Here is a 14,365-nt window from a genome sequence, read left to right as displayed (position 1 = left end):
CTGCGTGGGTGTGTCAGGATAGGCGTGTCCCTCGTGGGCGTGTCCTGGGTGGGCCTGTCCCCCGTGGGCGTGTCCCGTGGGCGTGTCCCCGCGGGCGTGTCCATGGTGGGCGTGTCAGGGTGGGCGTGTCCCCGTGGGCGTGTCCCCGTGGCCGTGTCCCCGTGGGCGTGTCTCGGGTGGGCGTGTCCCCGTGGGCGTGTCCCCATTGGGCGTGTCCCCGTGGGCGTGTCCCCGTGGGCGTGTCCCGTGGGCGTGTCCCCGTGGGCGTGTCTCGGGTTGGCGTGTCCCGGTGGGCGTGTCCCCGTGGGCGTGTCCCGGATGGGCATGTCCCGGGTGGGCGTGTCCCCATTGGGCGTGTCCCCGTGGGCGTGTCAGGGTGGGCGTGTCCCGGGTGGGCGTGTCCCCGTGGGCGTGTCCCCGATGGGCGTGTCCCGGGTGGGCGTGTCCCGGGTGGGCGTGTCCCTGTGGGCCTGTCCCCCGTGGGCGTGTCCTGGGTGGGCGTGTCCCCGTGGGCGTGTCCCGGTGGGCGTGTCCCCGTGGGCGTGTCCCGGGTGGGCGTGCCAGGATAGGCGTGTCCCCGTGGGCGTGTCCCGGGTGGGCGTGTCCCGGGTGGGCGTGTCCCCGTGGGCGTGTCCCCGTGGGCGTGTCCCCGTGGGCGTGTCCCTGGTGGGCGTGTCCCCGTGGGCGTGTCCCGGGTGGGCGTGTCCCGGGTGGGCGTGTCCCCGTGGGCGTGTTCACGTGGGCGTGTCCCGGTGGGCGTGTCCCCGTGGGCGTGTCTCGGGTTGGCGTATCCATGGTGGGCGTGTCAGGGTGGGCGTGTCCCCGTGGGCGTGTCCCGGGTGGGCGTGTCTCGGGTGGGCGTGTCTCGGGTGGGCGTGTCCCGGGTGGGCGTGTCTCGGGTGGGCGTGTCCCCGTGGGCGTGTCCCCGGGTGGGCGTGTCCCCCGTGGGCGTGTCCCCGTGGGCGTGTCCCGTTGGGCGTGTCCCCCGTGGGCGTGTCCCCGTGGGCGTGTCCCGTTGGGCGTGTCCCCCGTGGGCGTGTCCCCGTGGGCGTGTCCCGGGTGGGCCTGTCCCCCGTGGGCGTGTCCCCGTGGGCATGTCCCCGTGGGCGTGTCTCGGGTGGGCGTGTCCCCGTGGGCGTGTCTCGGGTGGGCGTGTCCCGGGTGGGCGTGTCCCGGTGGGCGTGTCCCGGGTGGGCGTGTCCCGGGTGGGCGTGTCCCGGTGGGCGTGTCCCGGGTGGGCGTGTCCCCGTGGGCGTGTCCCCCGTGGGCGTGTCAGGGTGGGTGTGCCCTGGGTGGGTGTGTCCCCGGGTGGGCGTGTCCCGGGTGGGCGTGTCCCCGTGGGCGTGTCCCCGTGGGCGTGTCCCCGTGGGCGTGTCCCCGTGGGCGTGTCAGGGTGGGTGTGCCCTGGGTGGGTGTGTCCCCGGGTGGGCGTGTCCCGGTGGGCGTGTCCCCCGTGGGCGTGTCCCCGTGGGCGTGTCCCCGTGGGCGTGTCCCCCGTGGGCGTGTCCGACGCCGGCCCCGCCCCAGGCGCGGTGAAGATCACCCCCGCCCACGACGCCGCCGACTTCGAGGTGGGGCGGCGCCACGGGCTGGGCGTGGCCGTGGTCATCGGCGAGGACGGCGCCATGGTCAACGTGCCCCCGCCCTTCCAGGTGGGGCTGGGGGCTTTGGGGGGCTTTGGGGGATTTGGGGGGTTTGGGGGGTCTGGGGGGGTTTGGGGGGTTTGGGGGCTTTGGGGGTGTTGGGGGGTTTGGGGGGTTGGGGGGGTTGGGGGATTTGGGGGATTTGGGGGGTTTTGGGAGTTTGGGGGGTTTTGGGGGCTTTGGGGGTTTGGGGGGGTTGGGGGGTTTGGGGGGTTTGGGGGGTTTGGGGGGTTTGGGGGGTTTTGGGGGGTTTGGGGGATTTGGGGGGGTTTGGGGGGTTTGGGGGGTTTGAGGGGTTTGGGGGGTTTGGGGATTTTGGGGGCTGGGGGGTTTGGGGGGTTTGGGGGATTGGGGGGTTTGGGGGGTTTGGGGGATTTGGGGAGTTTGGGGGGTCTGGGGGGGTTTGGGGGGTTTGGGGGATTTTGGGGGAGTTTGGGGGGTTTGGGGGGTTTGGGGGATTTTGGGGGAGTTTGGGGGGTTTGGGGGGTTTGGGGTGGGTTTGGGTTGGTTTGGGGGTTTAGGGGGATTGGGGGGGTTTGGGGGGTTTGGGGGGTTTGGGGGGTTTGGGGCTGGTTTGGGGGGGTTTTGGGGTGGTTTGAGGGGTTTTGGGGGTTTTGGGGGAGTTTTGGGGGGTTTGGGGCTGGTTTGGGGGGGTTTTGAGGTGGTTTGAGGGGTTTTGGGGGGGTTTTGGGAGTTTTGGGGGGGTTTTGGGGGGGTTTGAGGCGTTTTGGGGGGTTTGGGGGATTTGGGGTGGTTTGGGGTGGTTTGAGGGGTTTTGGGGGGTTTTGAGGTGGTTTTGGGGGGTTTTGGGGGGTTTTGGGGGGGTTTGGGAGAGGTTCAGAGGTTTTGGGGGGTTTGAGTTGGTTTGGGGTGGTTCAGGCAGTTTTGGAGGTTTTGGGTGAGGTTTGGGGTGGTTTGGGGGATTTTGGGGGGTTTGGGCTGGGTCAATGGTCACTGAGTAGGCTGTGGTCACTCAGTGGTCACTCAGTGGTCAGTGGTCACTCAGTGGTCACTCAGTGGTCACTCAGGGTCACTCAGTGGTCAGTGGTCACTCAGGGTCACTCAGGGTCACTCAGTGGTCAGTGGTCACTCAGTGGTCACTCAGTGGTCACTCAGGGTCACTCAGTGGTCAGTGGTCACTCAGTGGTCACTCAGTGGTCACTCAGGGTCACTCAGTGGTCAGTGGTCACTCAGTGGTCACTCAGTGGTCACTCAGTGGTCACTCAGTGGTCAGTGGTCACTCAGGGTCACTCAGGGTAACTCAGTGGTCACTCAGTGGTCACTCAGGGTCACTCAGTGGTCAGTGTGGTCAGTGTGGTCAGTGGTCACTCAGTGGTCAGTGGTCACTCAGTGGTCAGTGGTCACTCAGGGTCACTCAGTGGTCACTCAGGGTCACTCAGGGTCACTGTGGTCACTCAGTGGTCACTCAGTGGTCAGTGGTCACTCAGTGGTCACTCAGTGGTCACTCAGTGGTCAGTGGTCACTCAGGGTCACTCAGTGGTCAGTGGTCACTCAGTGGTCACTCAGGGTCACTCCGGTCACTCTCCCCAGGGCATGCCGCGCTTCCAGGCCCGCCGGGCGCTCCTGGACACCCTCAAGGCCCTGGGGCTGTTCCGGGGCGTCAGCGAGAACCCCATGGTGGTGCCCATCTGCAGGTGAGCGCCACGGGCACAGGTGGCACAGGTGAGGTGACAGGTGTGACACAGGTGTGACAGGTGAGGTGACAGGTGACACACAGGTGTGACAGGTGAGGTGACAGGTGTCACACTGGTGTGTCACAGGTGAGGTGACAGGTGGCACAGGTGTGACAGGTGAGGTGACAGGTGGCACACAGGTGTGTCAGGTGAGGTGACAGGTGACACCGGTGTGACAGGTGAGGTGACAGGTGACACAGGTGTGACACAGGTGTGACAGGTGTGACACAGGTGTGACACAGGTGTCTCTCGGTGTCCCAGCCGCTCCAAGGACGTGCTGGAGCCCCGGGCCGTGCCTCAGTGGTGGCTCAGGTGTGACAGTGGGTGACACAGGTGTGACACAGGTGACACAGGTGTGACAGGTGTGACACAGGTGTGACACAGGTGACTCAGGTGACACAGGTGTCCCTGTCCCAGCCACTCCAAGGACGTGCTGGAGCCCCGGGCCGTGCCTCAGTGGTGGCTCAGGTGTAACACAGGTGTGACACAGGTGACACAGGTGTGACAGGTGTGACACAGGTGACTCAGGTGACACAGGTGTGACAGGTGAGGTGACAGGTGACACACAGGTGTGACAGGTGAGGTGACAGGTGTCCCTTGGTGTCCCCAGCCACTCCAAGGACGTGCTGGAGCCCCGGGCCGTGCCTCAGTGGTGGCTCAGGTGTGACACAGGTGTGACACAGGTGTGACACAGGTGACTCAGGTGACACAGGTGTGACACAGGTGTGACACAGGTGACACAGGTGACTCAGGTGTCCCTGTCCCAGCCGCTCCAAGGACGTGCTGGAGCCCCGGGCCGTGCCTCAGTGGGTGACACAGGTGTGACACAGGTGTGACACAGGTGTCACAGGTGAGGTGACAGGTGTCCCTCGGTGTCCCAGCCGCTCCAAGGACGTGCTGGAGCCCCGGGCCGTGCCTCAGTGGTGGCTCAGGTGTGACACAGGTGTGACAGGTGTGACACAGGTGTGACAGGTGTGACACAGGTGTGACAGTGGGTGACACAGGTGTGACACAGGTGTGACACAGGTGACACAGGTGTGACACAGGTGTGACACAGGTGACACAGGTGAGGTGACAGGTGTCCCTCGGTGTCCCAGCCGCTCCAAGGACGTGCTGGAGCCCCGGGCCGTGCCTCAGTGGGTGACACAGGTGTGACACAGGTGTGACAGTGGGTGACAGTGGGTGACACAGGTGTGACACAGGTGTGACACAGGTGTCACAGGTGACACACAGGTGACACAGGTGACTCAGGTGACACAGGTGTCCCTGTCCCAGCCGCTCGAAGGACGTGCTGGAGCCCCGGGCCGTGCCTCAGTGGTGGCTCAGGTGTGACACAGGTGTGACACAGGTGTGACACAGGTGTGACAGGTGTGACACAGGTGTCACAGGTGAGGTGACAGGTGTCTCTCGGTGTCCCAGCCGCTCCAAGGACGTGCTGGAGCCCCGGGCCGTGCCTCAGTGGTTCGTGCGCTGCCAGGGCCTGGCGGGCGCCGCCGCCGCCGCCGTGCGCCGGGGGGACCTGCGGCTGCACCCGCCCGGCCACGCCCGCACCTGGTTCAGCTGGATGGAGAACATCAGGTGAGGGGCTGGACCACACCTGACCCACAGCGACCCACACCTGACCCACAGCGACCCACACCTGACCCACACCTGACCCACACCTGACCCAAAACCCTGCCCCAAAACCCTGCCCTGCACCTGGTTCAGCTGGATGGAGAACATCAGGTGAGGGGCTGGACCACACCTGCCCCACAGCGACCCACACCTGACCCACACCTGACCCATAGCGACCCACACCTGACCCACAGTGACCCACACCTGACCCATAGCGACCCACACCTGCCCCACAGTGACCCACACCTGACCCATAGCGACCCACACCTGACCCACACCTGACCCACAGCAACCCACACCTGCCCCACACCTGCCCCATAGACTGACCTACACCTGCCCCATAGCGACCCCAAAACCCTGCCCCAAAACCCTGCCCTGCACCTGGTTCAGCTGGATGGAGAACATCAGGTGGGGCTGCCCCATGGACTGACCCATAGCGACCCCAGACCTGCCCCATAGACTGACCCATAGTGACCCACACCTGCCCCACACCTGACCCACACCTGCCCCATAGACTGACCCATAGCAACCCCACAGACTGACCCATAGACTGACCCATAGCTACCCCACACCTGCCCCATAGACCTGCCCCACACCTGCCCCATAGCGGCCCCACCCACAGCCACACCTGCCCCATATAATGACCTACACCTGCCCCATAGCGACCCCACACCTGCCCCATAGCGACCCCACCCACAGCCACACCTGCCCCATAGACTGACCCATAGTGACCCCACACCTGCCCCACCCCACACCCCACACCTGCCCCACACGTGACCCATAGACTGACCCACACCTGCTCCATAGGGACCCCACACCTGCCCCATAGCCCTGCCCCATACCCCATAGACCTGCCCCACACCTGCCCCATAGCGGCCCCACCCCACACCTGCCCCACCCCACACCCCACACCTGCCCCATAGCGGCCCCACCCACAGCCACACCTACCCCATAGACTGACCCATAGCGACCCTACACCTGCCCCACAGACTGACCCATAGCGACCCACACCTGACCCACACCTGACCCACACCTGCCCCATAGACTGACCCATAGCGACCCTACACCTGCCCCACAGACTGACCCATAGCGACGAACCACACCTGACCCACACCTGCCCCACACCTGCCCCATAGACTGACCCATAGCGACCCCAGACCTGCCCCATGGACTGACCCACACCTGACCCATACCTGCCCCATAGACTGACCTACACCTGCCCCACCCCACACCCCACACCTGCCCCATAGCAACCCCACCCCACCCCACACCTGCCCCACCCCACACCTGCCCCACACCTGCCCCATAGCGGCCCCACCCCACTCGTGCCCCGCCCCCGCAGGGACTGGTGCATCTCGCGGCAGCTCTGGTGGGGCCATCGCATCCCGGCCTACTTCATCACCATCGACGACCCACGGGTGACCCCCGGAGAGGTGTGGGGCAGGGCTGGGGGGACTGGGGGGACTGGGGGGACTGGGGGAACTGGGAGGGACTGGGAGGGACTGGGAGGGACTGGGGGAACTGGGGGGACTGGGGGGGACTGGGAGGGACTGGGAGGGACTGGGATGGACTGGGAGGGAACTGGGAGGGAACTGGGAGGGGACTGGGAGGGACTGGGGGGACTGGGGGGACTGGGGGAACTGGGAGGGACTGGGGGGGACTGGGAGGGAACTGGGAGGGACTGGGGGGGACTGGGAGGGAACTGGGGGGGACTGGGAGGGACTGGGGGGGACTGGGAGGGAACTGGGGGGGACTTGAGTGTCCCTGGGTCACATTTTGGATTTTTGGGGGGACTTTTGGGATTTTTGGTGTAACTTTTAGGGTTTTCGGGATTTTTGGGGTAACTTTCGGGATTTTTGGGGTGACTTTCGGGATTTTTGGGGTGACTTTTGGGATTTTTGGGGTAACTTTTGGGATTTTTGGGGTGACTTTTGGGATTTTTGGGGTAACTTTCGGGATTTTAGGGGTTTTGGGGTAACTTTCGGGATTTTTGGGGTGACTTTCGGGATTTTTGGGGTGACTTTCGGGATTTTAGGGATTTTGGGGTAACTTTCGGGATTTTTGGGGTGACTTTCGGGATTTTTGGGGTAACTTTCGGGATTTTTGGGGTGACTTTCGGGATTTTTGGTGTAACTTTTAGGGTTTTTGGGATTTTTGGGGTAACTTTTGGGATTTTTGGGGTAACTTTAGGGTTTTCGGGATTTTTGGGGTGACTTTCAGGATTTTTGGGGTAACTTTCGGGATTTTGGGGTAACTTTCGGGATTTTTGGGGTGACTTTTGGGATTTTTGGTGTAACTTTTAGGGTTTTCGGGATTTTTGGGGTAACTTTCGGGATTTTAGGGATTTTGGGGTAACTTTCGGGATTTTTGGGGTGACTTTCGGGATTTTTGGGGTAACTTTCGGGATTTTAGGGGTTTTGGGGTAACTTTCGGGATTTTTGGGGTGACTTTTGGGATTTTTGGGGTAACTTTCGGGATTTTAGGGATTTTGGGGTAACTTTCGGGATTTTTGGGGTGACTTTCGGGATTTTTGGGGTGACTTTCGGGATTTTTGGGGTAACTTTCGGGATTTTAGGGATTTTGGGGTAACTTTCGGGATTTTTGGGGTGACTTTCGGGATTTTTGGGGTGACTTTTGCCGTTTCGGGTGCCAGGACGAGGACGGGCGGTTCTGGGTCAGCGGCCGCAGCGAGGACGAGGCTCGGGCCAAAGCGGCCGCGGCCTTCGGGGTCAGCCCGGCAGCCATCGGCCTGAGGCAAGGTGGGCAGGGTCAGCCGGGGTCAGGGGTCACTCGGGGGTCAGGGGTCACTCGGGGGTCACCCACGGGTCACTCAGCGGTCACTCGGGGGTCAGGGGTCACTCGGGGGTCACCCACAGGTTGCTCAGGGGTCACTCAGTGGTCAGTCAGGGTCACTGGTCACTCAGTGGTCACTGTGGTCGGCCTGAGGCAAGGTGGGCAGGGGTCACTCGGGGGTCACCCACAGGTCACTCAGGGGTCAGGGGTCACTCAGTGGTCACTCAGTGGTCACTCAGTGGTCACTCAGCAGTCACTCAGTGGTCAGTGGTCACTCAGGATCACTCAGGGTCACTCAGTGGTCACTCAGTGGTCACTCAGGATCACTCAGTGGTCAGTGGTCACTCAGGGTCACTCAGTGGTCAGTGTGGTCAGTGGTCAGCGGTCACTCAGTGGTCACTCAGGGTCACTCAGCGGTCACTCAGTGGTCAGTGTGGTCAGCGGTCACTCAGGGTCACTCAGTGGTCAGCGGTCACTCAGTGGTCACTCAGTGGTCACTCAGGATCACTCAGGGTCACTCAGGGTCACTCAGTGGTCAGTGTGGTCAGTGGTCACTCAGTGGTCACTCAGTGGTCACTCAGTGGTCAGTGGTCACTCAGTGGTCAGTGTGGTCAGTGGTCAGTGGTCACTCAGTGGTCACTCAGTGGTCACTCAGGGGTCACTCGGTCACTCAGGGTCACTCAGCGGTCACTCAGTGGTCAGTGGTCACTCAGTGGTCACTCAGTGGTCAGTGTGGTCAGTGGTCACTCAGGGTCACTCAGGGTCACTCAGCGGTCACTCAGGGTCACTCAGTGGTCACTCAGTGGTCAGTGTGGTCAGTGGTCAGTGGTCACTCAGTGGTCACTCAGGATCACTCAGTGGTCAGTGTGGTCAGTGGTCACTCAGTGGTCAGTGTGGTCAGTGGTCACTCAGTGGTCAGTGGTCACTCAGTGGTCAGTGGTCAGTGGTCACTCAGTGGTCAGTGTGGTCAGTGGTCAGTGGTCACTCAGTGGTCACTCAGTGGTCACTCAGTGGTCAGTGGTCACTCAGTGGTCAGTGTGGTCAGTGGTCAGTGGTCACTCAGTGGTCAGTGGTCACTCAGTGGTCACTCAGTGGTCAGTGGTCACTCAGTGGTCGGTGTGGTCAGCGGTCACTCAGTGGTCAGTGGTCACTCAGTGGTCAGTGGTCACTCAGTGGTCAGTGGTCACTCTGTCCCAGACGAGGACGTGCTGGACACTTGGTTCTCCTCCGGCCTCTTCCCCTTCTCCATCTTCGGCTGGCCCGAGCAGGTCGGGCCCTTCGGGGCATTTGGAGCAATTTCGGGGCATTTGGGGCATTTTGGGGCATTTTGGGGCATTTTGGGCATTTTGGGGCAATTTTGGGCTGATTTTTGGGTCGTTTTGGGCCAGTTTTGGGGGCATTTTGGGTTTTTTGGGGCTGTTTTGGGGTGATTTTTGGGGTGGTTTTGGGGCACTTTTGAGGTGATTTTGGGGCAGTTTTGGGTTTTTTGGGGCATTTTGGGTTTTTTGGGGTGTTCTGGGGTGGCCTCGGGGCAGTTTTGGGGTGATTTTGGGTTTCTTGGGGGGTTTTGGGGTGGTTTTTTGGGTGTATCTGGGGGTTTTTTTGGGGTTCTCCGGGATTCTCACATCACCAGGATGGTTTTGGGGGATTTTTGGGGTTTTTTGGGGGTCCCGGGGGGGTTTTGGGGGGGTCTGATGGCTCCGGGGTGTTTTTGGGGGGTTTTTAGGTGTCTCAGGGGGTTTTTGGGGGTCTTGGGGTGTTTTTTTGTGGGGTTTTGGGGTTTTTTGGGGGGCTTTTGGGGTTTTCCGAGATTCTCCCGGGTCCGGGGTGTTTTTGGGGGATTTTTGGGGGGTCTCAGGGGGTTTTTGGGGGTCTTGGGGTGTTTTTATGTGGGGTTTTGGGGTTTTTTTGGGGCTTTTTGGGGTTCTCTCAGATTCTCACAGGTCCGGGGTGTTTTTGGGGGATTTTTGGGGGGTCTCAGGGGGGTTTTGGGGGTCTGATGGCTCCGGGGTGTTTTTGGGGGGTTTTTAGGTGTCTCAGGGGGTTTTTGGGGGTCTTGGGGTGTTTTTTTGTGGGTTTTTTGGGGTTTTTTTGGGTCTTTTTGGGGTTCTCTCAGATTCTCCCGGGTCCGGGGTGTTTTTGGGGTTTTTTGGGGGTCTCGGGGAGGTTTTGGGGGTCTGAAGGTGCCGCCGCTGCCCCCAGACCCCCGACCTGGAGCGTTTCTACCCCGGCTCGCTACTGGAGACCGGCCACGACATCCTGTTCTTCTGGGTGGCACGCATGGTGATGCTGGGGCTGGCACTGACCGGGCGCCTGCCCTTCCGCCAGGTGGGACCCAAAACCACCCCAAAATCACCCCAAAATCACCCCAAAATCACCCCAAAATCACCCCAAAATCACCCAAAATCACCTCAAAATAAACACCCCAAAATACCGCAGAAAACAGCCCCAAAATACCCCCAAAACACCCAAAAAACACCCCAAAATCAACCCAAAACCAACACAAAATACCCTAAAATCACCCAAAATCACCTCAAAATAAACACCCCAAAATGCCGCAGAAAACAGCCCCAAAATACCCCCAAAACCCCCAAAAAACACCCCAAAATCACCCCAAAATCACCCCAAAAATCACCCCAAAATCACCTCAAAATAAACGCCCCAAAATGCCGCAGAAAACAGCCCCAAAATACCCCCAAAACACCCAAAAAACACCCCAAAGTCAACCCAAAACCAACCCAAAATACCCCAAAATCAACACCCCGAAATATCCCAAAAACACCCAAAAAATATCCCAAAATCACCCCAAAAAATATCCCAAAATCACCCCAAAAATATCCCAAAATCACCCCAAAAAATAACCCCAAGCCACCCAACCCCAGTCCGGTGCTGATGCTGGGGCTGGCGCTGAGCGGGCGCCTGCCCTTCCGCCAGGTGGGACCCAAAACCACCCCAAAATCACCCCAAAATCACCCCAAAACCACCCCAAAATCACCCAAAATCACCTCAAAATAAACACCCCAAAATGCCGCAGAAAACAGCCCCAAAATACCCCCAAAACCCCCAAAAAACACCCCAAAATCAACCCAAAACCAACCCAAAATACCCCAAAATCAACACCCCGAAATATCCCAAAAAAACACCCAAAAATATCCCAAAATCACCCCAAAAATATCCCAAAATCACCCCAAAAAATAACCCCAAACCACCCAACCCCAGTCCGGTGCTGATGCTGGGGCTGGCGCTGAGCGGGCGCCTGCCCTTCCGCCAGGTGGGACCCAAAACCACCCCAAAATCACCCCAAAATCACCCCAAAATCACCCCAAAACCACCCCCGAAATATTTAACACAAAAAATACCCCCAAAATAGCCCCAAACACCCCAAAAATACCCCCAAAACAAGCTAAAATAAGCCAAAAGCACCCAAAAAACACCCCAAAACCAACCCAAAATACCCCAAAATAAACACCCCAAAATACCCAAAGAAACACCCCAAAAATATCCCAAAATCACCCCAAAAATATCCCAAAATCACCCCAAAAAATAACCCCAAGCCACCCAACCCAAAATTACCCCAAAATCACCCAAAAATCCCCCCAAAATCCCTCACCTGTCCAGGTGTACCCGCACGCCATCATGTGCCAATACCCAAAATACCCCCAAAATACCCCCAAAATCACCCCAAAATCACCCAAAAGTCACCCAAAAATCACCCCAAAAATATCCCCAAAATACACAGCATCAAAAAGACCAAAAATACTCCAAAATCACCCAAAAATCCCCCCCAAAATCCCTCACCTGTCCAGGTGTACCTGCACGCCATCATGCGCAAATACCCAAAATGCCTCCAAAATAACCCCAAAAATCACCCAAAAATCACCCAAAAATCACCCAAAAAATACCCCCGAAATATTTAACACCAGAAATACCCAAAATTACCCCAAAATCCCCCCAAAATCCCCCGAAATCCCTCACCTGTCCAGGTGTACCTGCACGCCATCGTGCGCAAATACCCAAAATACCTCCAAAATACCCCCAAAAATCACCCCAAAAATCACCCAAAAATCACCCAAAAAATACCCCTGAAATATTTAACACCAGAAATACCCAAAACACCCCAAATCACCCCAAAATCCCCCGAAATCCCTCACCTGCCCAGGTGTACCTGCACGCCATCGTGTGCAAATAACCAAAATACCCCCAAAATAACCCCAAAATCACCCCAAAAATCACCCAAAAATCACCCAAAAATCACCCAAAAAATACCCCTGAAATATTTAACACCAGAAATACCCAAAACACCCCAAAATCCCCCAAAATCCCCCGAAATCCCTCACCTGCCCAGGTGTACCTGCACGCCATTGTGTGCCAATACCCAAAATCACCCCAAAAATCACCCCAAAAACACCCAAAAATCACCCAAAAATACCCCTGAAATATTTAACACCAGAAATACCCAAAACACCCCAAAATTACCCCAAAATCCCCCGAAATCCCTCACCTGCCCAGGTGTACCTGCAGGCCATCATGCGCAAATACCCAAAATACCTCCAAAATAATCCCAAAAATCACCCAAAAAATCACCCAAAAATCACCCAAAAAATACCCCCGAAATATTTAACACCAGAAATACCCGAAATTACCCCAAAATCCCCCAAAATCCCCCCAAATCCCTCACCTGCCCAGGTGTACCTGCACGCCATCGTGCGCGACGCCCACGGGCGCAAGATGAGCAAATCCCTGGGGAACGTCATCGACCCCCTGGACGTCATCAGCGGCACCTCGCTGCAGGTGAGACCCCAAAATCACCCGGGGGACCCCAAAATCACCCAGGGGGACCCCAAAATTATCCAGGGGGACCCCAAAATCACCTGGGGGACCCCAAAATTATCCAGGTGAGACCCCAAAATCACCCGGGGGACCCCAAAATTATCCAGGTGAGACCCCAAAATCACCTGGGGGACCCCAAAATTATCCGGGGGGACCCCAAAATTATCCAGGGGGACCCCAAAATCCCCGGGGGGACCCCAAAATCACCTGGGGGACCCCAAAATCACCTGGGGGACCCCAAAAATATCCAGGGGGACCCCAAAATCCCCGGGGGGACCCCAAAATCACCTGGGGGACCCCAAAAATATCCAGGGGGACCCCAAAAATATCCAGGTGAGATCCCAAAATTATCCAGGGGGACCCCAAAATCACCGGGGGGACCCCAAAATTATCCAGGGGGACCCCAAAATTATCCAGGTGAGACCTCAAAATTATCCAGGGGGACCCCAAAATTACCCAGGGGGACCCCAAAATCACCCGGGGGACCCCAAAATTATCCAGGGGGACCCCAAAATCCCCGGGGGGACCCCAAAAATATCCAGGGGAGACCCCAAAATTATCCAGGGGGACCCCAAAATTATCCAGGTGAGACCTCAAAATTATCCAGGTGGACCCCAAAATCACCTGGGGGACCCCAAAATCACCTGGGGGACCCCAAAAATATCCAGGTGAGACCCCAAAATCACCTGGGGGACCCCAAAATCACCTGGGGGACCCCAAAATCCCCGGGGGGACCCCAACAATATCCAGGTGAGACCCCAAAATTACCCAGGGGGACCCCAAAATCACCTGGGGGGGACCCCAAAATTATCCAGGGGGACCCCAAAAATATCCAGGTGAGACCCCAAAATTATCCAGGGGGACCCCAAAATCCCCGGGGGGACCCCAAAATTACCCAGGGGGACCCCAAAATCCCCGGGGGGACCCCAAAATCACCCGGGGGACCCCAAAATCCCCGGGGGGACCCCAAAATTACCCAGGGGGACCCCAAAATCCCCGGGGGGACCCCAAAATTATCCAGGGGAGATCCCAAAATCCCCGGGGGGACCCCAAAAATATCCAGGGGAGACCCCAAAAATCCCCCAGGACCCCGTAAAACCCCCCCCAGTGACCCCAGGTGACCCCAGGTGACCCCAGGTGAGACCCCCAAACCCCCGAAAACCCCCCAGGTGAGCCCAGGTGGGACCCCCAAACCCCCGAGGACCCCCCAAAACCCCCCAGGTGAGCCCAGGTGAGCTCAGGTGGGACCCCCAGGACCCCCCAAAAACCCCCCAGGTGAGCCCAGGTGGGACCCCCAAACCCCCCGGGACCCCCCAAAACCCCCCAGGTGAGCCCAGGTGAGACCCCCAAACCCCCCGGGACCCCCCAAAAACCCCCCAGGTGAGCTCAGGTGAGCTCAGGTGAGCCCAGGTGAGCTCAGGTGGGACCCCCAAACCCCCCGTGCCCCCCAGGCGCTGCACCTGCAGCTGGAGAGCAGCAACCTGGACCCGGCCGAGCTGGAGCGCGCCCGGGAGGGGCAGGTGAGGGAACTGGGGGGAATTCGGGGATTTTGGGGGATTTTGGGGGATTTGGGGAAAATTCGGGGGATTTGGGAGGGGATTGGGGGGATTTGAGGGGGATTTTGGGTAAATTTGGGTGGATTTTGAGGGGTTTTGGGGGATTTTTGGAGGGGGTTTTGGGGAATTTTGGGGGGATTGGGGGATTTTGGGGTGGAGTTGGGGGATTTGGGAGGGATTTGGGTCAGGTTTGGGGGATTTTGGGTGGATTTTGGGGAGTTTTGGGTGGATTTTT

At 59.1% G+C, this 14,365-nt stretch overlaps 1 protein-coding gene across 1 annotated transcript in view; it reads left to right on the top strand.

Annotated features, from left to right (window-relative positions):
- The window catches only part of VARS1 (valyl-tRNA synthetase 1), a 39,747-nt gene that overhangs the window by 13,588 nt on the left and 11,794 nt on the right, over positions 1-14,365 (top strand). Inside the window, exons 15-23 of the mRNA XM_077788915.1 lie at positions 1,528-1,652; positions 3,195-3,298; positions 4,757-4,915; positions 6,294-6,384; positions 7,605-7,710; positions 8,942-9,012; positions 9,947-10,072; positions 12,431-12,535; positions 14,026-14,094. Of these exons, the coding sequence (XP_077645041.1) occupies positions 1,528-1,652; positions 3,195-3,298; positions 4,757-4,915; positions 6,294-6,384; positions 7,605-7,710; positions 8,942-9,012; positions 9,947-10,072; positions 12,431-12,535; positions 14,026-14,094 (956 nt within the window). The remainder of the gene's footprint in view (positions 1-1,527; positions 1,653-3,194; positions 3,299-4,756; positions 4,916-6,293; positions 6,385-7,604; positions 7,711-8,941; positions 9,013-9,946; positions 10,073-12,430; positions 12,536-14,025; positions 14,095-14,365) is intronic.

Source organism: Lonchura striata, chromosome 29, assembly GCF_046129695.1.
Source record: "Lonchura striata isolate bLonStr1 chromosome 29, bLonStr1.mat, whole genome shotgun sequence".
Lineage (NCBI taxonomy): Eukaryota > Metazoa > Chordata > Aves > Passeriformes > Estrildidae > Lonchura > Lonchura striata.
Note: the sequence above shows the minus strand (reverse complement) of the source record. Positions and strands in the feature narration are given on the sequence as shown.